This window comes from Neopelma chrysocephalum, unplaced genomic scaffold, assembly GCF_003984885.1.
Source record: "Neopelma chrysocephalum unplaced genomic scaffold, ASM398488v2 Primary Assembly neopelma1_200, whole genome shotgun sequence".
Taxonomy (NCBI): Eukaryota; Metazoa; Chordata; class Aves; order Passeriformes; family Pipridae; genus Neopelma; species Neopelma chrysocephalum.
The window spans coordinates 1,396,155-1,419,868 of record NW_020897862.1 but is presented as its reverse complement, the minus strand read 5'-3'; the positions used below and the strand labels follow the sequence as shown (position 1 = coordinate 1,419,868).

Sequence of the window (23,714 nt, the reverse complement as noted above, 5' to 3'; positions counted from 1 at the left end):
CAAACTTCAAAACACATTTCTCACTCTTAAAAAATTCTAATGTATGTATAATCTCATATTTGTGCTATTAAATAGAACACATTTAAGGGACTGTTGGTGACTTGCCATAAGAGGAAGGGGAATAGTTTGCTTTCATATGTTTTTTACTAAATGCCTTGAGGAAGTAGATGGTGATTGATTGGTTGTTTGCTTTTATCTAAGGTGACTTGAAAAAAGCAGCGAGTTGGTTGTTTAAGAACGCTGAACCTTTGAAATCAGTTTCCCAGACCTCTTCTGCTCGAGACAGCCAGGGGATTGTGCCTTTCCAGTTCATCTCTGGAGTGGAGATAAAGGCAGAGAGTGTGTGCATTTGCTTTATTGATGACTGCATGGACTGTGACGTGCCCCTGGCTGAGTTAACCTTCTCACGTGAGTGTCTGCTTGCAGAAAATGACTGTCAGTGACTGGTTTCAGCTCTGGTTTCTCAGGACTTGTGGAATTTCAACTGATGGTGTTTTGGTGGTGGGGTTTGTAGGGAGTTTTGGGGTTTTTGGGGGTCTTTTTTTGGGGTTTGTTTGATTTATGTTTTTGTTTTTAAGAAGATCACAGTCCTTGTAGGGTTTAAGACTCTGCTTTCCCCTTTATACATCCCATAACTAATGGAATCTGGGCTGAGCAGAACCCTGGGGAGGCTCCATGTTGTAAGGCATGGCTGTCTGTAAATGTTATTTGAAGAGTATTGTGATAGGCTTTTTGTACCATTTCAGTTTAAAAGACAAGGCAAAACCTTCCATTGCTTAATTAAGAGTTTATAAAATTGGGGAACTTGATTGTTTTGCATTAGTATAATGTTCACTTTCTTTTTCCCCCCCAGGTTTGAATTTTCTCCAACATTTGCGAACCAGCCCTGAAGGTTACGCTCATTTTACCCTCTCTGGAGATTATTACAATCGAGAGCTTTCAGGTGAAATACCTGGGGGGTTGTTGTTTTCTTATTTATGTTTAGGAAACAGCCTTTCCTACTACAGGAGCCTGAAATTCCCCTGACATGAAATGCCTATAAGGGAATGGGAAAAGTTGGCTTTTGTGTCTCTGTGTGTGTGTGAGAACATGTGATTGTAGACAAGATATGCTGACTTGAGATCAGGTGGAAGGATGTGGAAAGTTGAGATTTTGCTGATCTGAGAGTAGCACTGAAGTTTTCAAATGTAATTGCATAAAAAGGTTATCCAGGAACATGACAGTTATGTAACTAGGGGTGTCTGTATTCACATTTTCAGTTTTTACTTGTTTGGTGCATTCAGATTGTTACGTATTTCAGGAAGGAAAAGCATGTGAGGGCAGGTGATTAGGCTGAAGTCAATGGAATTAACATAAGAAGACCATTAGAATTTATATTTTAGATAAGAAAAACAAGTTAGGCCTCAATCCAGGTCAGACACTGACAAAAGAAATAATCTAGTTGTGTGTTTTTTCTGAATTGAGAAACTAAATTTTCTGATACGTAATTGGTGACAACCACCTCAGGAATTATCTGCCAATAACAAGGCAGGGTTTTTTGTTTTTAAAAATACATAGAGGGGGATTTTTTAATCACTTTGTCTTATGTGATACTGAATAATAGGCCAACTTATGCATAATTGTATGAAAATCATTATCAAAACTATTTCAGAGGGCTTAATTGCAGCTGACTTAAATAAGAAGCAGTCATTGCCTTCTAGTGCTTTAATTGGAATTAAGATATTTCTGCAAGACCTTACATACAGTGTACATAGTATACATACAGTACACATGGTGTGCAGTGTGTACATGCAGGATACACGGTTCAAATGGAGGAGCTGGAGCAACTTTATATTAGGTAGCGAATTAAATACGGTTTATCTTGAGTGCAGATTCAAAGTAAAGGATTAAATACTGAAATATGTAAGCAGCATTCCAGTGTGGCCTTCCCACGTGCAGCAGAGGTGACTTTGTGTTTGTTGCCAGGCTGGGAGCCCTTTATTGAGCCGTGGCCCTGCTCGGTGTCTTGGCAACAACAGGCCTCGAGCCGCCTGCACCCCTCCCGCCTGAAGCTGGAAGTGAAGGCCAGGCCACGCCTGGATATAAACATCACCTCTGTCCTCATAGGTACGTGGGAATATTCCCTGGGAGCATCCCTGGGCAACCTGATTGTCACTCCTGAACAGGACAGACAGCTCTGACTGAGCCCTGCTGGTGTCCCTTGGAGGGGGGGGAGAGTTGGGCAAGTCCCCACATCCCTTCCGTGGTGTGTGTTTGGACAGATACTGTGAAAGTGAAAAGACATGAGCTGCGTGTTTTAGAGGTTAGCAGGAATTCTTTCTCTGCTCATATGAATTCTATCAAATTCATATGTTATTTGAAATTTATTTTTGATCAGAAACAGGCTTTCATCTAAAGCTTTCCATACTGTACAGTGCTTAAAAATATTTTGGGAAGCTCGTCATTTTTCAGTACGTTGACAGGTGTAGTGGGGAGCTACTCTTTTCAGTTCTGCAGTCTCTGAACACCTGAGCTTCAATTCCCACCTTAGGAAATAAAAATATTTTGTTCTTCATTAACTCAAATTTCACGTGAGCTTCTGTGTTGCTGGGCTATGATTGTGTGCATTTCCCAGGAATATTGGTGCTCATTCTGAATAATTTGGTGAGCACAATAAAGAAATGGCAACAGCTCAGTTTGGAGATGGAGCACAAAAGTCTTCCTTGGTCCTTTCTCCCAGAAGACTTGTGGAGTTGGCAGAAAGAGGGGAGTCAAGGTAGCAGGAAAAGGAAATCAGTGATTCCTAAGAGTTCCAATGGTGCTTTTAAATACCAGTGATAACAAGTAGTGAGGCTGGTTTGTGATTAATACTGTGCTAAAGGACCCGATTAGTGTCTTGATATTTATGCAGGAATGTGGCTGTACTTCTTAAAAACAGAAGAACCAAATCCTTAGGAAGTGCTTCTAAGATGGAAATATTTATGGTTAATTGCCTCCACAAGGAGAGCTCTTAGATTGCCTTAGGAGTGTCTTAAGAGCATGGAATTCCACTTAAAATTTTTTTTTGAAAAATAAAATCTTAATTATTTGTTTTTGAAGATAGTGCTGTGATTTTATGAGCTGTGGTTTGTCTTTAACTCGTGTAAGTGTCTCACAGAAAAAAAACAGTGAGATAAAACCGCTGCCATTAAAGTGGAGTAACTTGAGTGTGATGAATTTAACACACTTTTCAATGACTTTGTTTACTGCCACCTTGGAGACATTGGCTGTCTGTGCTTACATTCCTCTAGAGCAATACACATGTACCAAACAGTCATGGATGGAAGATTACTGTAAACAGGACAAAGAAGTGAATGTAATCAGCTCAGAAGACTGGATGGGCTCTTCGGTGGATCCCCCATGTTTTGGGCAGAGTATGTTGCTCATTAATCACACTTTATTTGAAACAGTCCTGACACACACGGTCATCTGTCTAATGTATTACAAACAGAAGTACTTGGGCTTCACAGCACACAGTGATTTGTTAGAGATGTTTGGCAAAAAAAAAAGACAAAAAGCTGTGTTCTGTTCAGTTGTGTTCAACTCTTTAAAAACAAAAAGCATTCTGGCTGCTTAGCTTTGAGTGAGAGCTTTGCACTGCTCCTTCTGCTTCCTTTTTTTGTCAGTTAATGAGTGACTCTGCCATCAAAGATTAAATCAAGAGTATTGACTTCAGGGCATGTGCAGTTCATAGGGGCTCTTTTTCCTTCTGTACTCCAAAGTCCTATATAACTGAGTTTCTGGGGAAAAACCCTGTTTTATTTGTGAAACTCTTAATACGTGACAGGTCTTTTTAGCTTCTCTCCTCCCAGAATTACTTCTGGAAGAAATTCTTATCAATTCAATTTGAATTATCAATTCAAATACCAGCTTAGTGTAAGCCAAGGGATAGAGACTTATAATTGCATGATGCCAACTGTATCTTCCCCAATGCATGATGGGGAAGACCTACCTGTATTCATGTGTTTTTTTCTTACCTGCTAACTTTGTCTTTCCTGTCTGCCAGGCCTTCCTCTTGTGTACCTTAGAACTAGGAGTACAGCCAGTTTGACTAACCTAGAGCATCAGATCTATGCTAGAGGTACTGTACAGAGAGAGACCAAATAAAAGGTGGTTTTCTTCTTTGGAAGGCTCTTGTACAATAAATACTGTGCTATATGTGTGACCTGCTGGTAGATTGGCCTCTATATTTAAAAATAATCAAACCTTGAAAAACCTCAAGCTAAAGAACATAACAGCTACTTTGCTTTTAAGCTGCTTAACTTAATATTTTATCCTGGTTTTATCTGTTATTCCTCTCTGGGACCTTAAGGAAAGAAGGGAGAAGTATAACTAACCCTATGAATTATATGAATTATTGGCTATTCAGTGTCCCTTTTCTAGAGAGACAGTATAGTGTAATTAAAAATAGCATAATAATATCACAGTATTTTATTTGTATTCTAAAAATATCCAACATTATGTTCAATGTGCCTACTTATGCCTAATTCAGCATATTTAGCTACTTAAAACTTTCAGATGCCTTCAAAAAGAACAATCTGTTTTCAGTAAGCCTTAGGATGTAAGGCATTCCTACCAAATATCTTGTTAATTTGTTTGGGTTATACTTGACTTTACAGTCTTGGGGCAAAACCATACAGTTTAAAGTAAGATTTTTTAATTTTTGACATTATGGAAGACAAAACAGCACACTTGATAAATATGTTGCCCTGTAGAAAAGTTGCTGAGTGGGAGGACAGAACGTTTTCTAGAAATCTGCATTTGTGGCCTGTTCAAGTGCCACTCAGAAATATTTTCTCTGAGTTTAAAAAAAAAACCGAACTCAAAATAGAAAATGATAGAAGGGCTTATTTTTCTGAAATATTTTTCCAAAAATCAAACAAACAGCAAAACTTCTATTATTCATTGCTTGGCTTTTAGTGGATGTTGCAGCTAAATTACTAAATTAATTACGAAAAAACCCTCCTTGTCATGGTAGTCTTTTTTTTTCAGGCAGTAGTCTCAAAATGCAACTTTTACATTACGTTTTCCTTTGAAAATCAGGCCATAGTCCCAAAAATTCTTTTTTAAAAGTCTCAAAAAATAAACTGGCAATCGATTAAACAACAGAGTAAAAGTTCATTTGGCTTCTGGTCTGTAATTTTGTAGAACCTGGACTAGCCAAAAAATTATATAAAGTGAATCTCAAAACTAAAAACATTTATTTGCAGTTGGCAAAAATCAGAGTTTTCATTTTCAAGGATTTCATCTTCTTGCCATTTAATTGGAAAGAACTTTCCCCATGAGCTTTAGATCAGATTTAAGTCTCTACTGATGCTGTGGGGGTTTATAGGGGTTTGTTGTTATTGATTTGGAAGAAAGTTTTATGTGATTATTAGTAACTCCTTCAAAACCTTCCCTGTCCTCCTCACCTTACCCCTTCTTGCCCCTGTAAACCTGTGCTGAAGCTTTTGGAGCAATTGCAGATCAGTTCTGGGGAATAGATTTCATTTCTGTCCTAACTTTTCTTTAAGCAGCTGATTTATTGTGTGCACCTTCCTCCCACTTCCCTCATACCAAAAGATGTGGGTATTTAGGTAGCAGCCATTTATCTTCCTTTTTAAGTAAGTTACTGGACTTTGACAGGGGTTTTTCTCTGTCCAAACACAGTAAGTATTTTCACAGATTTGATGCACTGCAGTGTGGAAGATGAGAGTAACACTTGTGTGCTGGTTAGAAATCCATGCTTGGAAAAATTCAACCATGGGAGGTGAAGTATCTTCTGGGATTTTGCTGTCCAGTTTTTTAACAAAACCAGGTTGCCTCTAGTTGCACTCAAATTATTTTCCATACTTTGTTCTAGTAGGTTTTATGCTGTATAGGAAAATATTTCTACTTACTGAGTCTCTGAGGATAAAAGTCCCAATCAGAGGGAGTACTGGCTAATTCTGTATTTATCACATTAAATACAGTTTAGATCTTAATTGTAATTGAATGTGTGTTTAGTACTTCATGAGCATTTGGATGTACATAAAAAGTTCCTGATTATGCTTGGGGTTTTAGTTAGATTTTCTACATGTTAGGTCTAACTGGAGGCAGAGTATTTTGTAAGACTTGATATGAAGAAACATAAGAACAGGTTAGATCAACTTAGTTCCCAGGGGGGTGATGTAGGGGAAGACTTTCTGTTTGTTTTATCCCATTTCTGTAACAGTTACTAATTTTAAAAATTTCTTAGATAATCTGATATCCTGTTTCTTCAATCAGTTTTTCTTTAGTTAGTGCAGGTTTTGGTTCTCCAGCCACTGTGTCTCATCCCACACTAACATCTCATAAACGCTTCTCCTGGGCATTCACACAAGTGTGGGTTGTGTTTTGTAGGTGAAATGAAGACTCCAAAGCGCAGGCAGCCCTTTGTGCCCTTTGCTCTGAGGAATCACACTGGATGCACTCTGTGGTTTGCCACCCTGACCACAACCCCCACCCGGTAAGGACCTGTTGGGGCATCACTTCAAACATATTTGTCTGGTTTCTCTTCCACGTCAGCCAAACCCTGTTGTTTGCAGTGCTTTTGTTCTGCAGAGACACATAGACAAGTCCTAGTTTTAGTTAAGAGCCTCTTCCTTGACACTGAGATAGTTTTACTACTTTAAAAAAAAATAATTTGTTTTTTTCAAGAGGCCCAACAGAACATGAAAACCAGTCAGATACATTCATGATGTGAACATGTTTACTGAGGACTGAGGCAGAGTAAAAAGCACTTGTCACTTGAAGTAGTCAGTCTGCAAAATGCTGTGATTCTCTTCCCAGGGCTGCTCTGTCTCACAGTGGGAGCCCAGGTGTTGTTCCTGAGGAAAACGGGACGTTGCTGGATGATGCCCATAATGTCAGTGAATGGCAAGAAGTTATCACTGGGGAAGAGATTCCATTTGAGTTCGAAGCCAGAGGGAAACTCAGACACAGGTGAAGTTTTACACACTTACATATGGAACATGTGGGATCATAGTTGTGAGGGCACCAGCAGGTGTTACATTAAAAGTAGATTTTTTTAAAAAAATCTCCTCTTAATACTTAGTTCTTATTTTTAAAGCTTTTGTATAGAGTGAAATGATCAGTTCTCTAGTAAGCAGCATCTATTGCTGTTGCTGGCAGCTGTTCCTAGATGTAATTTGGATTATTATGAGCTTTTAGAAAGACTTGGGACCCTCAATTACAAATCAATGTCCTTTATTCTAAAGGACTGGGGCAGGGGGTGGTGTTAGTTGTTGAATGTAAGTGTTATCAGAGATAAGAACTTGTTGACAAATATGTAGCACACTTCTATTTTTGCTTATATGACGTAGTTCTACTTCTGTGTGTTCATTAGGGAAGGTAGAACAATTAGACAGAATTAGTCTGTCTTTATCCATGAAACAGAAAAACTCCTGAGACTTTTTAATGCTTCAGTGAGATTCTTTTTTCAGAATCCCTTGGTTTGAACTCTTTGTTATTTACACTGTGTAATAATGCTTAATTGTCAATTATCTTGGTCTGGCCTGGTAGGCACACACATGATCTAAGGATTCACCAGCTGCAAGTGAGAGTCAATGGCTGGGAAGAAGTCAGCCCAGTGTCTGTGGACAAAGTTGGAACGTTTTTCCGATATGCTGCACCAGATAAGAACTCCTCCTCCTCCACTGTAAGTTCTGATTTTGAGGGTTTTAGGAAAATCTATAATTTAAGAGTAATGATGGCTGCAAGATTTTGACCTAAAAGCAGCTGCTGTATGAGATTGACCTCTTTCCATTTAGCTTGCATTGGGAGAGTTTGGAGATGCTGGGTTCTAATTAGCAATTTAATGTGTAACAAAGCCCCAGACAGAGAAGTCAGCAGTTAGTCTGTGCTTGGCAGTCAGAGCTCCCAGGAACAGAACTAACATATTAGTGACAGGGCCATGGACTCGTGGAGACTGAGCTTTAAATCAGCCCAGCATTTCAGCAGCTATTTTTATTTCTTTTATTGCAGGAATGCTTTTCATGTATTTAATTTTCTTAAAATAAACAAAACTGGCAATTTCCTGTAAGCCAAGAGATTGTTGAAATATGTGGCTGCTTAGACAAAATATACTTGTCATGAAGGGAAAATGCAGTTGTAATAATCAGGCTGGCATTTCTTGGAGGCTCAGTGATAAAAATGATTTTGTGGATTTCAGAACTAGCTAAGTTTTGAGAGTAGTTACTGGAGGTTGTTGAGCACTAGAGAAAAAGGAAGTTGAGATCTTTTTGGGATAAAACAGAATTAGAATTTAATTTCAAGATACTACTGACAAGAGCCAGTGCTCTCTTATTTGCATTGTTTCTGATGTTCTCATATTGAAGCATAAAAAACATCATCTCTCTTTAACTTGAATATTGAAGGGAAAGGATGCAAATTGAGAATTGCTGTTCAGGAATGTCTTCTGGGGAATTTTTCTTTACAATAAACCCTTCTTCAGCTTCATTCCTTTTTAAAGCAGTGTCACAAACAGGCTTTGCTAATCTAGTTCTGACATGATTCCAGGCTGTACTGAAGATCAGAAACACAGTGATGAAAGTTTATTCTTCTCTAGTAAGGTTCTATATTACAGCTGAAATCAATGTCTTTAAAGTTGAACAACTTTAACTTTCTTGTTTACTTTCCTCTCAGCTTGGAAGCCCAATAAGTAGAACAAATATAATACATCCACAAGTCTACGTGAGTATATATTTTCATTTTTTGAGAGCTACTTAAATAAGACCAAATAATTCTACAAGGGAACTGGCTTTTCCATCCTTGTAGAACCTTTTCAATAGAAACCAAACAAAAGTCAAGCAAACGAAGTGGACTTTCAAATCAGAACAAATATTTATGATTTACCATTCCTCACTAGTATAAACGTTTGAAGAATGAGTCTTAAATTCCAATATGTGAATTCTAGCACGTAAATGCTGGAATATGAATTGTTTTTTTAGGATTGAAGTGGCAATGACTTCATGTAATGTAGGAGGGAAAACACCACAGTGGAAGGGTGAAGAAAATGTGGATATTTTAAGAAAGCTTTATATTATTTTCTAGTTTAGACAGAGGGAGTAAGTGACTGTTAAATATGTAAGACGTGGAATTCAAACTCCGTGGATTTATAAAATAATGTAATATTGAGGTGATGTGTAGTCTTCTTTTAGGATGTGTAGTACTCTTAGTTGAACTTCCATTGTTTTGAAAAAGATAATGGAGTTAGTGGTATGTAGAACTGCTTTCTCATAGTTAATTTTACTGTATTTTGAGGGAGAGGTACAGGATTATGAGGGATTATTATTAAGAAACTATATAGACCTTAGGAGCTGCACGTGGTTGGACTCAGTTTTTCTCCAGCAGTTACTGCTTCCACATTGAGGTGCCCCTCTTCTAGATATATTCATTACCTGAGCTTTTTAATGCTTTTAAATATCTTCCAGTTTTCTTCATTGCCTCCAGTTCGTGTGGTGTTTGAAGTGACCATGGAGGGCAGTGCCCGGAAGGTGATCACGGTGCGCTCGGCCTTGATGGTGAAGAACAAGCTGGAAACTCCAATGGAACTGAGACTGGACAGTCCTTCTGCCCCTGACAGTAAGTGCTGTAAATTCCTGTGCCCTAAATTCCTGTAGTATTCCATACAATACTATGGGAAGTGTAGCTTTCTCCCCAAGAAGATTCGCCACTGTCCGTGATGGTTCACACCAAAATAGACCTCCCTGGAGAGGAAATGGGTGTTGTTAAGAAGAAAATAATCAACAAGGTGATCTAGAGGATCCATTAGGATTTTTCCCCATCAGGGAAAGCTGAGACTGTAAATACTGCATCTTATTTCTATGTGTAGCAATGTTACCTCTTTTAACAGTATTCTAGAAAGTTTTGCCTGCAAAGGTGTAGTGTGGAAATGTTGTAATATGTTGACAATGTACCCAAAATGTATAAGGAATGAGGTTTTTTGAAATAAACATTTTCACTAAAGCATCCAAGGGAAAAAGAATTTAAATTCCAGCAAGTTTTTGGACTGTTATATCTGAATTTGCCTGCTGCCAGATTGTTAATAGAGCTAAAATAACAGGTTGGTGTTTGAAGTGTACATAAAGTAGGAAGTGATTTATATTAAAGTGAAATGTGTTGCTTCAAAAATTTGAGATGCACTACTTCAAAATTTTATGGTTTTCAGTAAAGGGGCCTGTCTTGATATGTGTGTGTTCTTCTCTGTTTGCAGAACCTGTGGTCCTTCCAGCAGTTATGCCAGGAGATTCCTTTGCCATTCCATTACATTTGACATCCTGGCGTTTGCAGGCCAGGCCCAAAGGAATGGGAGTCTTTTTCTGTAAGGCCCCAATTCACTGGACCAACGTTCAGAAGACAACAGAGGTGTGCAGCAGCAAGAGGGAGTGTCACTCCATGGAGTCTGAAAACAGCAGGTTTTTCAGGTAATTAAGACCTAATTCTTTTTCTGTAAGCTCTGTCATCTTCTTCTGAACTAATTAACAGGAAAGAAAATGCTTAGAGGTGAAAGCTGCTGCAGTTCAATGGGATGTTTTGTTTGGTCTGTTAAGAGGTGAGAAAGCAGTGAAGTGTAACTGCTGCATTTCTGCAGGGCTCCTTGAAGCCCCTCTGAGAATACAAAGCACAGTGTTAATATTTCTGGTAAAAAATAAAAGATTAGAAAATAGAATGTAGACTTAAATTAACTACTCTGTCTCACTGAGGATAACAAGTGCTTTGCCAAAGGAGTGTTCACAAATACTCATTCTTTATCTTCAATGTCCCCGTGCTCTGTTCTAAGTCCAAAAATGTTGCTGCATAGTAAGGACTTAATGGAATTTTGTGGTTTTCTGATATGGTTGATTTAGGGTTGCTCTGTATTTAGGAAATACTAGAATAGAGATTATGGAAGCTGCTCAGGAAATGACCTCTGCACACCGTGTGGTTACTTCTGTGTGTCAGCTCCATAGTTCATTTCTTAATATGCTGCTTTTGAACGTACCACAGGGAGGCAAATGCACAAATTATTTAAAATGAAGATTTACTTAGTCAATTTTTTCTTAACTAATGGAAAACTGAAGTGTCAGGTGGTCAGAGGAAGGATGTATCTAGTGGGAAGAAGGACACAGTCAGCATTTATGTTTCAGAAAATGATTATATGTACTTTTAATAGTTAAAATCTCTTAGTAATAGTTAAAAACATTTTTGCAAGTCTATGGAAGCTGCTTTTATAGTTGGTAACCTGTAAAAGCCATTTTCTGTTACGGACCGGGTTTTTCTGAGTGACTAAATTAAGTCTTTGATTAAAATCAGGAAACTCCTGTTGTCTTAATGTTAGGCATACAAAATACCTTATGGTCAAACAGCAAAGTGATTAGGTGAAGAACAACTCTAAATGCTGTTTTTCTTGTCAATTCTGAAGTTGGAGCATGTTAGAGGATTTAGTGCAATACAGAAAGATAGGATTCAATTGCCTGTCAAACTCATTGACTCCTCCTGTGTCTGCCTTCCCAGATTTTGTGTGGCCATAAAGAAGGAGAATTACCCTGATTACATGCCTTCCAGCATATTCTCTGACAGTGCCAAGCAAATTTTCAGGCAGCCTGGGCACACTATTTATCTCCTGCCCACGGTGGTGATCTGCAACCTGCTCCCTTGTGAGCTGGAGTTCTACGTGAAGGGTTTGCCCATCAGTGGAACCCTGAAACCTGGCAAAGAGGTGGCCTTGCACACGGCTGACACATCCCAGAACATTGAACTGGGTAAGGTTCTTGTCCAGGTACCATTCTCTGACCCTCAGTACCTCAAAGGAACCTTTACCTGAAAGGAACTATGGTGCAGAATGGGAAAATTTAAAAATGGACAGCATTTATATGATTATTTCATTGGCTTCTTATATTTATTCTTTATTCAGGGCTTCTTATATTTAATAACCAAGTGCACACAGTTTAAAAAAAAAAAGAGTGCTGATATTGCCATCATTCCCTCAAATCTCTCAGCTGTCTTAGTCTGTTCCTTGTTCATCTCTTTTCTTGTTTTCCTGGGAGTGGAAACAGAAACTGGAGAGATCAGTGATAAAGAAGGGAAATAAATAAGTTGCCAATGTTTTGGGTGGTTTTGCTGTTTTTTTTTCCTAACAGAAAAAGTTGGTGTTGAAAATATGTACAGAATTATTCAACACTGGCTGGAGTTGTGATGCCTAAAGCAATAATTAGCCCTAAGCAGGGTTCTTTACAGAACTTTTTTTGTTGCTTGTGACCTAAATTGTGGCATTTCTTCCCGAGGTCAGAGTTTACTACACTGGGCAGATTTTAAAGTTAATCTGGGTATGAGCTACATGAAACATTCAGAAAGATCAAGTCTCATGAAACACCAACCTCAACACTTACCAGGAACCAATGTTTCTGTGTGGGTGATGTTAGGTTTGATTTGGTTTGGGTTTGTTTTCACAGGGGTGTTGCTAGAAAACTTCCCAGTCTGCAAAGAGCTGTTGATCCCTCCTGGGACACAGAACTACATGGTGAGGATGAGACTGTACGACGTCAACAAACGGCTGCTCAACTTGACCATCAGGATTGTGTGTCGTGCTGAGGGCTCCCTAAAAATACTCATTTCAGCACCATATTGGTTAATCAACAAAACTGGTAAGTTTTGCTGTGGTCACGAACTGGGAAATAAAGATGTCCTGCAGTATTTTGATTTGCTTTCTGGCCAAATAGAGCTTCTAAACACTACTCAAGAGGAATTAAAGTTGCAGGAATTAATTTTTTTAGCAGTGCCAGCAGCTACTGTTTGATGAGTGTTACAGGTAACTTACACATTGGAGTTGCTATATTACAGATTTTCAAACAAATAAATCAACATAGATCAGATCACTGTTAAAATGTGGGGTTTCAAAGACTGAAATGCTTTGAGAAAGCAATGGGTCTGACTTTGAGTGAGTCTGTGTTAACTTCCACTGGCACTTTGAGACCCCATGACCTGCAGCTGTTTTAAGCAGGTTAAATGAAGAACTAGGAGGATACAGGCAGACTAATGGATAATCCTACAACCAAAATATTTTAGGCTGTTCCTTAATTTGAAGTAGTTTCCACCGTTCTCATTTTAATTTGTTCAGAGGTGACTTGTACTATAACACTCTTTTTGTGTGTGTGTGTGTGTTTACTTATAGGATTACCACTGATCTTCAGACAAGATAATGCAAAAACAGATGCTGCTGGGCAGTTTGAAGAGCATGAGCTTGCTAGAAGCCTCAGCCCACTGCTGTTCTGTTATGCTGATAAAGAACAGCCAAACTTGTAAGTAAGAAGAGCAATCCAGGAGGAACTTTACAAAGATGAAAGTAATTCACAGATTGGGTGCTGATACATCACTATGAGGATCATGTAGGAAAAGCCCTTCCCTGTTAAGATCACCTGTTATTAAGTTTTTAATACAGAAATGAGCATATTGGGTCTTTAAACATTTCCTACTGAAAATTCCTTGGTTGGCTCATTCTGTTGTGTCTGAATTTACTGGAAATTTTAATTTTTTTTCTTTCAAGGATAAAATAGACTCCAACTGTTGTTGCGATTAATCAGCCTGAAAATTGCCAAGCCCTTTCCATGACATGACCACTGAATCCTGACCAATGTGTTGAAAGAGCTTATGGCAGAAATGCAGAATGAACCACACAATAAGAGATTTATCATGAATTTTAAGGCTATTATATCCAGACACAGGTGTTCTTTTTGCATCTTGGGCATGTGTTTGATCACCAGAATCATTTTGTTATCTGATCCTTCATTTAAAGGAATAAATCTCTGTGTTTTTTTCTTACCCTTAGCTGTACAATGCGGGTGGGAAGAGGAATCCATCCTGAAGGCATGCCTGGCTGGTGCCAGGGATTCTCCCTGGATGGGGGCAGTGGTGTCAGAGCCCTCAAGGTGATCCAACATGGAAACAGGCCAGGCCTCATCTATAACATTGGTAGGTGGTGACAGGAATATTGGAAGAATCCTGTATAACTCTTGGTGAGATGAGATGTCAGTGGCACCAGAAACAGAACAATTGCAGCAGAGAAAGATATGTTGTTAAAGGTTTTTGAGGGTCCAGAGAAAATTATTAAACAAGGAAATAGTATTCTAAGTATTTTTATTTTTTTATTTTAATTTTATTAGCTTAAAAATCAGTTTTCCGTTATTTTTTACATTTCATAACTGAGTGTTAATAACTGCATTTACAAACTCTGCTGCCTGTTTCTCTGTCTTTATTCCCCCTGTGTGTTAATTCCAAGTACATCTGAAATCCCTTCATGTTACTCTGATTATTTTGAGTGTCTGTGCACTGTAACTGTTCAGCCACGTGCTGCTTCTGTGGGTTTTGCTTTGTACAGGCTGATGTGCAGGAGTGCAGCTTCTGGCTCCTGGTGTACAGAAAGCACAATTTCTCCATAAGGTTTTAGTTTTTAATTAAATGAGAGTTTGGAAATTACTTCACAATTATTTTTGAGGAATTTTTCATATGTTTAAAACTGAAATAATTACTTGCATTGATGTACTTGTGATTGGAAATAGTTTTGGGGCTTTTTATCTTCAATGGTTATGATCTCTAAATTGTACTTGAGAAACAGAGGGTGACAGATGATATAAAATTACATTTATTTTTGTTTAATGTGTCAAAACATGGCAGTGGTGTGGCACAAACAGTGCATCTCAGGAACCCAAGAAAGAACTTGTGCTCTGTGAAATATATTGTATTTTATTTCTTTTCTTTTTAAATAATAGCTTTATTTTACCTTGTTTTTATTAGGTATTGATGTCAAAAAAGGCAGAGGCCGTTACATTGACACCTGCATGGTCACCTTTGCTCCCCGTTACCTGCTGGACAATAAATCAAGCTACAAACTGGCCTTTGTGCAGAGGGAATTCGCCAGAGGACGGGTAAGAAGATTCCTGGGGATTATTTTCAGTACAATTCTGTAGTTAATCATAAAAAAGAACAAATGTTGTTCTTGAAAGTATTGTTGGTTGGTTATGGGGATCTTTCTCATTATTCCTGACAGAATAATTGCTGTGTTGGTATTTGGGAGGTCTGTAGATTAATACTAAGGTTTCAGTACCAGGATTATTTACCCATTTTTTCCTGATTTCTGTCCTAGGGAGCATCTAATCCTGACGGATACATCTCCACCCTCCCTGGCTCCAGCGTCGTGTTCCACTGGCCACGGAACGATTATGATCAGCTGTTGTGTGTGAGGCTCATGGATGTCCCAAACTGCATTTGGTCTGGAGGCTTTGAGGTCAACAAGAACAACTCATTCCACATCAACATGAGGTAGCTATTCTATAAAAATCTTCTGTAATGTGCTTCTGGTTTTTGATGGAGGCAGATGTTTAATCCTCGTTCCACATCAGGATGGGGTAGCTGTGATCTGTAAATCTGCAGAGTGCTTCTGGGTTTTGATAGAAGCAGCTGTTTCGTGCTTAGGACTGCAGGTAATGCAGATCAGAAGCTTACCTGTGTTGCACTTTGCTCTTTTTTCAGGGACAGCTTGGGAAAATGTTACTTTTTGAGAGTAGAGATTACCCTGCAAGGAGCCACGTACCGCATCGCCTTCAGCGACACCGACCAGCTGCCGCCGCCCTTCCGCATCGACAACTTCTCCAAGGTAAAAGAACAAAAAACCCACATTTTTTCCCCTCTATTTTTAAGGAAAAGTAGTCCTTTATGTCTGTTAGAAGAGAGAGATGAGTAGCTTGTGTAGTGAAATAAAATTAAAGTTTGTGTAGCAAGAGGTCTTTGTAATAATTGTGTTTTTCTGGAGTTCTAGTGAAAATTGGAAGCACTTAGTTACATCTTGTTCAAATAATAGTGCTAATGTTGTGGCTTTCCTGAGTGCCTTAAAAGTTTTGCAAGGAAGAGCATTGTTACTGAAGAGAAATTGTTCTGGGGTGGTAATTTGAAATGTATTCTAGTCTCCTAATTTAGATTAGGAGGGTTTGAGATGCTGCCATGGAATTGAAGACATTCTGAACCACAGATGACAGATAAAAGCAAAAATGACATTTCTCATCTCTTTAAGACTGTTTTTAATTGAGACCTGAATGGAAGAATTTGCATATGAAAAAGTTGGGGGGGGGGAAAAGAGGTGCTCTTTTTTCAGCTCCTGTGATCAACTCCTGGCAAATGAGCAAATGGCAGGAAAAAATCTGCCTGATGAACAATTCCTGTGGGAAACAAACTCCTCTTTCCTACCTGTTGCAGGTCCCAATTGTGTTTAACCAGCACGGGGTGGTGGAGCCCAGGCTCTCCACTGAAGTGAAGCCCATGACCTCCCTGGATTATGCCTGGGACGAGCCTGTCCTGCCCCCCTTTATCCTGCTGACAGTGAAGGGGGCAGGCTCCTCTGAGGTTGTCTGCTGCATGAACGACTTCCAAGACAGCAAGCAGCTTTACTATGAAAACTTCATCTATATTGCTGCTACATATACCTTCTCAGGGTAATTCTTTTGATCTTAGATGAAAATATTTTGAGTGTTCATGGTGTTCAGCAAGCTTTGCGTTAATATTTTCTTAGTGGTTGCCATTCCGAAGTTTTTCAAATGCAGCTAAACTTCTATCAGCCTTGTAGCCAGCAGAAGAAATGCCAAATTCAGAGTTGTCTGGCAGTCAGTAATCTGTGTATCTTACCTCATTTGGTCATAGTACCTTTGTTTTAGAGGTGCAGCTTGGCATTGTTTATTCTATCACACAGTGAGAAAGATTAAGGCTGAGGCATCTGCTGTGACCCCCCTGTCTGATCTTGGAAGAGCAGGGATGGTTGGGGTCCTCTCTGGGGGCTTCATTTTTATTGGTGTCTAAAGGACACTTTACCACAGTTCCCACCTATTTACAACATGCCTGTGAAATGTAAACTTATGTAAAATAGCTTATATGCTATTGAAAACAACTCTGGGAGAGTTAAACAGGCTTTGTTGCTTTCCTGAGTATAAGGTAGAAAATTGTCTTCGGAATTCATCTGTTTTGCCTGTGAAGTTCCTTGTTGCAGTGAGAAATCAAAGCCTCTTTTAAGAATGTACTCAAATTGACAGCTTGCACTGGTAATTCCTAACAAGAGGGGAAAGAAACCAATATAAATTTATGTCTGATGGGCTGTATTGGAAGTGTTAACTTCCTTGATTCAGTCTTAGTACAGATCTAATTCAAACTACAGAAGAAGCAGCAGCTACTCTGAATAATCATGGTATTTTCTTGGTGTTCTAGTTTACAGGAGCCAAGTGTAAGACCAGTTGCTTCAAATAAGGATGTTGCAAATGCAGAGCTTGTCCTTGATGTTTCTCCAAAGACTCAAAGAGTTGTGCTGAAAAAGAAGGTACCAAGACACATTAATTTTTTTGAATACTGTTGCTCTGTGCTGAAGTAAAATCAAATTCTGAGAGTAGGGCAAGAGTTCTAACTTTTAAAGGGTGGAGACAGGCTCCAAAGTGACAGGTTATTTTGAATTGTGGTGGTGCTTCTGTATAAGACTTTTATGGGGATAAAGATGGCAGAAAAGGGAGTTGGAATAAAAGTAGTAAGGAATGTTGTAAATGCCTCCAAGAAAACAGAGTGTGGTAATTGAATGTTGGATATTCTAATGAAGTTGCAGGGTTTCATGGTAAGCTAAGTCTTCTATTTCTGGACCTCATAAAAAATAGAAACTGTATTTAAATATTGTTGAGGTTAAAAAACACCTTGTAAATGCAGCTCTGCATCTAACTGCTAGTGTGTGATGCATATTCATTGAATATCAGAGTTCCATTAGAAGTCTTTATCCAAACTAGTTCCTAATTCCAATTCAGGCCTTTGAAGTTAAATATATACAAGTCACTCCAAGAATTATAATTCAAAGCCTCTGACAGCAAAACAGGACAAAACTACTTGCTCTGTACTGTATTTAAATGTCAAGTTTTTATGCAACAGGAGCCAGGAAAGCGCTCCCAGCTTTGGAGAATGACAGAGACAGGAATGCTTTGCCATGAAGGTTCTTCAGTTCCTCACAACCCCCATAAACCCTCCCCTCGCTCCGAGGACTCCAGTATGATTTTGGATATCGCCGGCCTGGCAGCTGTCACAGACAACAGGTACTGCACAGCCAGCTCCTCAGGAAACTGCTGGAGGTTCTAACTAAACACAGTTCATATGATATTCTCTGAATAAGGACAGAAATTGTTCTGAAGGCATGTGGAAGAGCTGGATTTTACCCGGTTTTGTAAACAAACCTCACGATCAACCCGCGTGACTTGGAAATACTTTTCAAAACGTGGCTAATGCCTTTTTAGCAGGTTAAAAGAGCACTTCAGAAGCGAGACTAGGAAAGTGAGCTGGAGCAAAATAAATGTTCACCATTAACACATCTGCAGAGTAAATCCCCTTGAGCTCTGGTGCTTCCCCTGCAGGTACGAGCCCCTGATGCTGAGAAGGCCCGACCGCCGGCGCAGCACGACCCAGACGTGGAGCTTTCGGGATGGGAAGCTGACCTGTGGGATTCATGGACTTGTTGTCCAGGTCTGTACTGATCTTTTGTTTGTTGCTGGTATAAATGACAGTCATTTGGGTTTAGTATTGAAGTGAACTAAGAGCTTCAAGGCCAGAGTTCAGGATACAGAGAAGAGCAGACTTGTGTAAACAGTTTGTTTCAAATAATTAAACATCTTGCACTGATAATTAGAAAAATAACTGACTTAGTGCCATGATATTGCATTGATCATTTTGTGATCAAATTACTCCAGCTCAGTAAGTTACTACTTGAAGCAACCCAAAAAGCCCTGTGTTGCTTTTTTAGGTGTTGACTCAGTTAGGATTTACTCACCTGCAGATCCAGAGTTCATCTTTTAAAAAGCTTCCTGTCATTTTGGAAAACTTTTCAGGAAGGACTTTCCTATGTCTATTGATGATGTGATAGCTTCAGTTTTAAATTAAGTGGGAATACTCAATTATCAATCCTGGCTGCTTCTTTTAGCTGCCAAACTGATTAAACATGAGTTACCAGAAGCTTTAATAATAGTAAGTAAAATGCTGCTGGACTGCTCTTCTTTTTGTTCTGAAGAGTGAAGAGAGCAAAGTAAAATACACTTTTAAATTAATGTATGTAAATAGTTATCTGAAGTTTTTACTTATCGATTATCTATGTTTTTTTCCTTATTCTTTTTTTTTTTCTCCAGGCAAAGGGAGGAATGCTGGGTCTTCATGATGGAGCTGAAGTTGTTCTAGGTCCTGATACTTCCCTTGAACTTTTGGGGCCAGTTCCACCTGAACAGCAGTTCATAAACCAAAAGATGAGGCCTGGCTCAGGAGTCCTGGCTGTGAGAGTCATCCCAGATGGGCCAACAAGAGTTCTGCAGGTGACAGTCCTTCATTAACTAGAATGGAGTTCTGTTATTTGCTTGTACTTGCAATACTTTTTTCTTTATTACATCTTTAAATCCTTACAAAAAGCTGCCTTTATAGTGATATGAAGGGGGAGGGAATATCATAAACCAGAAATAGTTACCACAAAAGCTTTCATTGTACCTATTTTTTTTTTAAAAATCATTTTATAAGGTAGGACAATGTAGCTGTTATTTATAGATAGAAAAGTGATAATTTAGTGATTGATTTATTTTCAGATAACTGATTCTAACCAGCGTAGAAACGATCGTTTGTTCAGTGAAGGAGATGAACTTCCAGTTACAGACCAAGATCTGCGCAAGCTGAAAAGCCCAGACACAGAGCAGGAGCTGGAAGTAAGATTTTGCAACCAGTACCTGTCTCTTTTATTTATCATTTTCCTTTCCAGATTTTAGGGAGGGGGTGGTTGGTCATTAACTTCTCCCTGTGATGTTGTTATGATTTTCCTGCTAAAACTCCTCATTCTCAGAATTTTGGTTAATATGTCTTAACATGATATTAATATGATATTCTAAGACTATTTATCAATGAGCTGATCAGTCTCTCTGGAGATGAGTCTGAAAAAATAACTTCTTTGCAGAAGTGTGTATTTAGTACCACATGTTTTTCAGTGTTGGTTTGCTAGTGGTAGTTGTTTGTTTTTTTTTTTTTCTTTTCTCAGGTTCTTGTGAAACTGGAGGGTGGAATAGGATTGTCTTTAGTCAACAAAGTCCCTGAAGAGCTTGTGTTTGTGAGCCTCACAAGAATTAATGTCCACTACACACAGCTCTCAACGAGTCAGGTGCTAGAGCTCAGTGTGCATGACATACAGGTATTTTGAAACAAATTTATTTATTCATGGGTCTTCTTCAGTTTTTGTTGTCACAATAGGTTTGAAAGATACTTAAAACTGTTTCTGAGATTTCTGTTCCTAAATATCATTCTTTTTTCTGTCTTGTCCACTGTGTAGGTGGACAACCAGCTTATTGGCACCACACGGCCTTTTATGCTCTTTCTGACACCCAAGATGAGTGAGAACGAGCCCCTGGAGACTGGGCCTGCTGTGCAAGTCAATGCCATGAAATTCCCCAGTAAAAATGCCCTGACTGATATATACAAGGTAAAACACAATGTTTTGTTTGTGCCAGGCATTTTGCTTAAATGACCTTTCCTCTTCCTAAGTTTTACTTAATTCAGTGATTCGTGAAATACACTTGGTTGAATTAATACTGAAGCTTAAAGGACACCATGTCCATGGTGTTTAAAGCTACAATACAGTGATGAACATGACAATAAATAAGTTTAAAAATATAACAAACAAAACAGCTGATTTCAGGGCTGGAAAATAGTGAAGCAGGAGATTTTGAAGTGTTAGGATTAGGTAATGAAGCACAATACCTTCTAGAAAATTGAAATAGTTGTAGGTAACTTGTAACAAGTCAGTAACATCACTAGTTGTAGATAATTTGAAGTGAAGAGAGCTACCAAAGACATTTTGAAGGTGGGAATTTTGCTGTGAATCCATTCAAGTGAAAATATTCTGTTGAACTAGAGTGAAAATATTCCATTGTCCTTTTTAATAGCTTATATGGATTATATTTCTGGTGTTAATGCTGTAAACTGAGACTTGTTTATCTCTGTAGCATCTGATGATCACTGCCCGAAAGTTCACAGTTCAAATTGAGGAGAAACTGCTTCTGAAGCTCTTGAGTTTCTTTGGCTACGACCAGTCTGAGTCAGGTATGGGATTGAATTACAAGGAGCAGTTTTACAGTGCACACAAGTATTATGGTCTTTCCATAAAGTTCAAAACACCAGGAAGCTTTTGGCTGCTGGAACCTCCCAGTGTTGAAGAGAAGGCTGGAAATGCCTCAGTGGCCCCTGGGAAGCTGTTCTTTTGTGTTGGAGTCATTCCAGTGCTCAGGTGATGGCCCAGGTAACAGGCCCAGTGGCTGAGCTGAACTTCTCTGCAAGGAGTTTCGTGTTCAGCTTCATTTCCTGGATCTGGATTCATCTAAACTGGGATAAAAGAAATTGTGTTATTAATTTAGCAAGCCACTTTGTTTAGTAATTTGTTTGGTTTGTTTTTTTAACCCAAGGCTAGAAGTAGGATCCCTGTTAATTTGTTCCTTGAGCAACTCCTCTTGCTTCACTGGAGGAAGATTTTGTCTGTCTGACCTTTTAGTTGTGGCATGCATACCCTTGACTGTAATTGCAATGTGAGTTTTCTTTCATTCATTGAGGCAAGACAGACCTCTTCAACCTTCTAATCTCACAGATGCTGTTCTAATCCTCCTATTTTAGGGTTTATCTGTACTTTGGAAACGTTCTGAAATGTTTGTTTTGGAGTGGCAATTGAAAAAGTCACTTGTATGATGCAGTAGCATGTGTGCTGTTATGTAATCACTGTCACAGGAAAATAACTGGTTTTGGCACAATTTCCAAATGGGGCCAAGCCTACAAATGATGCTCCAGAGTTCTGTCCTGCTAATCCACAGTATCTTCTGCATTGTCTCTGAAAGAATAACAGCCTTACATTTCACAGGGGATTTACCAAGTTAGATCTCTAGTGATGAGGAAGATGAAAAAATGTTGAGTTTTGCTCTTATGCTTTTTACTACTCTGTCCTTTGTTTTGCTTTACCCTGATGCTTCTGCTATTGTTTTGTTTCCTTACTTACTGTACGTTATTTGTAGTTAATCCACTGATGGTGCTGATGTCATCCAAGATTCAGACAAAAATTATTTTATCATTATAGTCAACGTGTTTAATTGTTCAACCCAAGTTCATTAGGCTTGGTCATCTTTCATCTTTCCCCTGCCTTCTGACACCACCAGGATGCCCTAACTAATAACACAAACCTGTGAATGTCAATAAAATTTGACTCACTCTCTATATAAATTGATTTACTGAATGTCATCCATTCTGCAGTGATAACTGAAAACTTACTTTGTGCATTATATTCCTAGTTGAGTGTGTAAGGAATTACAGAGAAAGTAGAGAGGAAAACAGACAGTCAGAGCAAGACTGCACAGTAGGAAACATTGCATAGTTATGTGTTATCTCCTTGTTTCTCTGTGCTGATTAAGATAAATTAGAAGTGAGATTAAAAGCTCAAATAACAGGTTTTAGAGATGCAGAGAGATCTGACAAAAAATTCTTGAGCCTCAGAGGTCAACTTGGTGTCACAAGGCATGAGTAATTCTGCTGGCTCCACCAGCAGTCACACATACTTCTTATTTGTACAGAGCACTGTTAACTCTCCACAGAGTGTGCATTCCTAACCCCATATTTATTTATCTTTAATCTCTTCTGATTCCTGTGTTTTGTCTGGATGCAGAAGTTGAGAAGTACGATGAAAACCTCCATGAGAAGGTGGTGGAACAAGGGGGAGCACAAAAGCGATACTACTTTGAAAACCTCAAAATCAGTGTGCCTCAAATCAAACTGAGTGTCTTCACTTCCAACAAGCTCCCTTTGGATCTCAAGGTACCCCAGTGCATTCCCAGAGTGGGCTTCTGAGGAAAGAGGAGGAGATGGGAACAGAAACTTTAACTTAATAGTATTAATTTCCATTTATTCTTCCATTATGGAAGTTACAAATAGTAGAAGTGCCAATAAGTTCTGTTATTTTAATTTGCATAATTTCCAGTCTCTTCTGTCATGCTCTTTCATTTTTCTAATTTCAGTTGAAGCACAGACAATGACTCACTGCTTTACAAAGGATCTTAGTTACAGTAATGGAAGTGTAAAGAGCTTAAAGGGAATAACTATCATAAAATAAGAAGTTACTCAGAAATACAGGACAACTCCGAGTGTTTTCATCAAAAAAAATGTTTCATTGAAATTGGAGAATTTGCATGAGCCCCATGCAATTTGGTTTAATGTTAAAGTAAATTCAGATTGAGTGTGGACTTAGGTGGAAAATCTGGTCCTTTTCATGTGATAATAAATCTGGCACAGTTGATCAGTGAACCAAGGAGTCCAGATTATAGCAAGAAGATAATCTCATCACTGTTCCCAAACCTGGACATAATCAAGTGGCAATGGTCAGTTGCCATTTTAATAATAATATTAAATTTAATATTTCAATCAAAAATATTTCAGTTCCCTCTGAGCTAATACAACTACTTTACTCCAGTGTGGAAGAGTTGAAACAAAACCAACCACCAAACCACAAAAAAACCATCCCTACTGAACTGCTGCCTATTCAAAAACCAAAACTGAGACACTGAACCAGGCTTTTTTGTCTTTGATGTTAAGAACATCAGGATGTGGAGGCTTTTAAAGAAGTTTAGTTTTGTGTAATGAATGAGTATCTTACCGAG

The 23,714-nt window shown here is 38.7% G+C and overlaps 1 protein-coding gene across 6 annotated transcripts in view; it reads left to right on the top strand.

Moving 5' to 3' along the window:
- The window catches only part of VPS13D (vacuolar protein sorting 13 homolog D), a 93,072-nt gene that overhangs the window by 30,515 nt on the left and 38,843 nt on the right, over positions 1 to 23,714 (top strand). For 4 of the 6 annotated variants that reach the window (XM_027703040.1, XM_027703039.1, XM_027703038.1 and 1 more), the window contains 28 exons: positions 202 to 408; positions 854 to 943; positions 1,966 to 2,106; positions 3,270 to 3,392; positions 4,025 to 4,099; positions 6,379 to 6,484; positions 6,808 to 6,960; positions 7,540 to 7,675; positions 8,662 to 8,709; positions 9,450 to 9,600; positions 10,232 to 10,442; positions 11,512 to 11,759; positions 12,450 to 12,641; positions 13,169 to 13,295; positions 13,823 to 13,965; positions 14,788 to 14,918; positions 15,137 to 15,312; positions 15,523 to 15,646; positions 16,243 to 16,478; positions 17,242 to 17,350; positions 17,941 to 18,101; positions 18,417 to 18,525; positions 19,182 to 19,361; positions 19,626 to 19,742; positions 20,069 to 20,218; positions 20,357 to 20,506; positions 21,030 to 21,126; positions 22,727 to 22,875. In XM_027703040.1, coding sequence (XP_027558841.1) covers positions 202 to 408; positions 854 to 943; positions 1,966 to 2,106; positions 3,270 to 3,392; positions 4,025 to 4,099; positions 6,379 to 6,484; positions 6,808 to 6,960; positions 7,540 to 7,675; positions 8,662 to 8,709; positions 9,450 to 9,600; positions 10,232 to 10,442; positions 11,512 to 11,759; positions 12,450 to 12,641; positions 13,169 to 13,295; positions 13,823 to 13,965; positions 14,788 to 14,918; positions 15,137 to 15,312; positions 15,523 to 15,646; positions 16,243 to 16,478; positions 17,242 to 17,350; positions 17,941 to 18,101; positions 18,417 to 18,525; positions 19,182 to 19,361; positions 19,626 to 19,742; positions 20,069 to 20,218; positions 20,357 to 20,506; positions 21,030 to 21,126; positions 22,727 to 22,875 — 4,040 coding nt within the window. The remainder of the gene's footprint in view (positions 1 to 201; positions 409 to 853; positions 944 to 1,965; positions 2,107 to 3,269; positions 3,393 to 4,024; positions 4,100 to 6,378; positions 6,485 to 6,807; positions 6,961 to 7,539; positions 7,676 to 8,661; positions 8,710 to 9,449; positions 9,601 to 10,231; positions 10,443 to 11,511; positions 11,760 to 12,449; positions 12,642 to 13,168; positions 13,296 to 13,822; positions 13,966 to 14,787; positions 14,919 to 15,136; positions 15,313 to 15,522; positions 15,647 to 16,242; positions 16,479 to 17,241; positions 17,351 to 17,940; positions 18,102 to 18,416; positions 18,526 to 19,181; positions 19,362 to 19,625; positions 19,743 to 20,068; positions 20,219 to 20,356; positions 20,507 to 21,029; positions 21,127 to 22,726; positions 22,876 to 23,714) is intronic. The other 2 variants (XM_027703042.1, XM_027703041.1) reach the window with 1 other exon arrangement.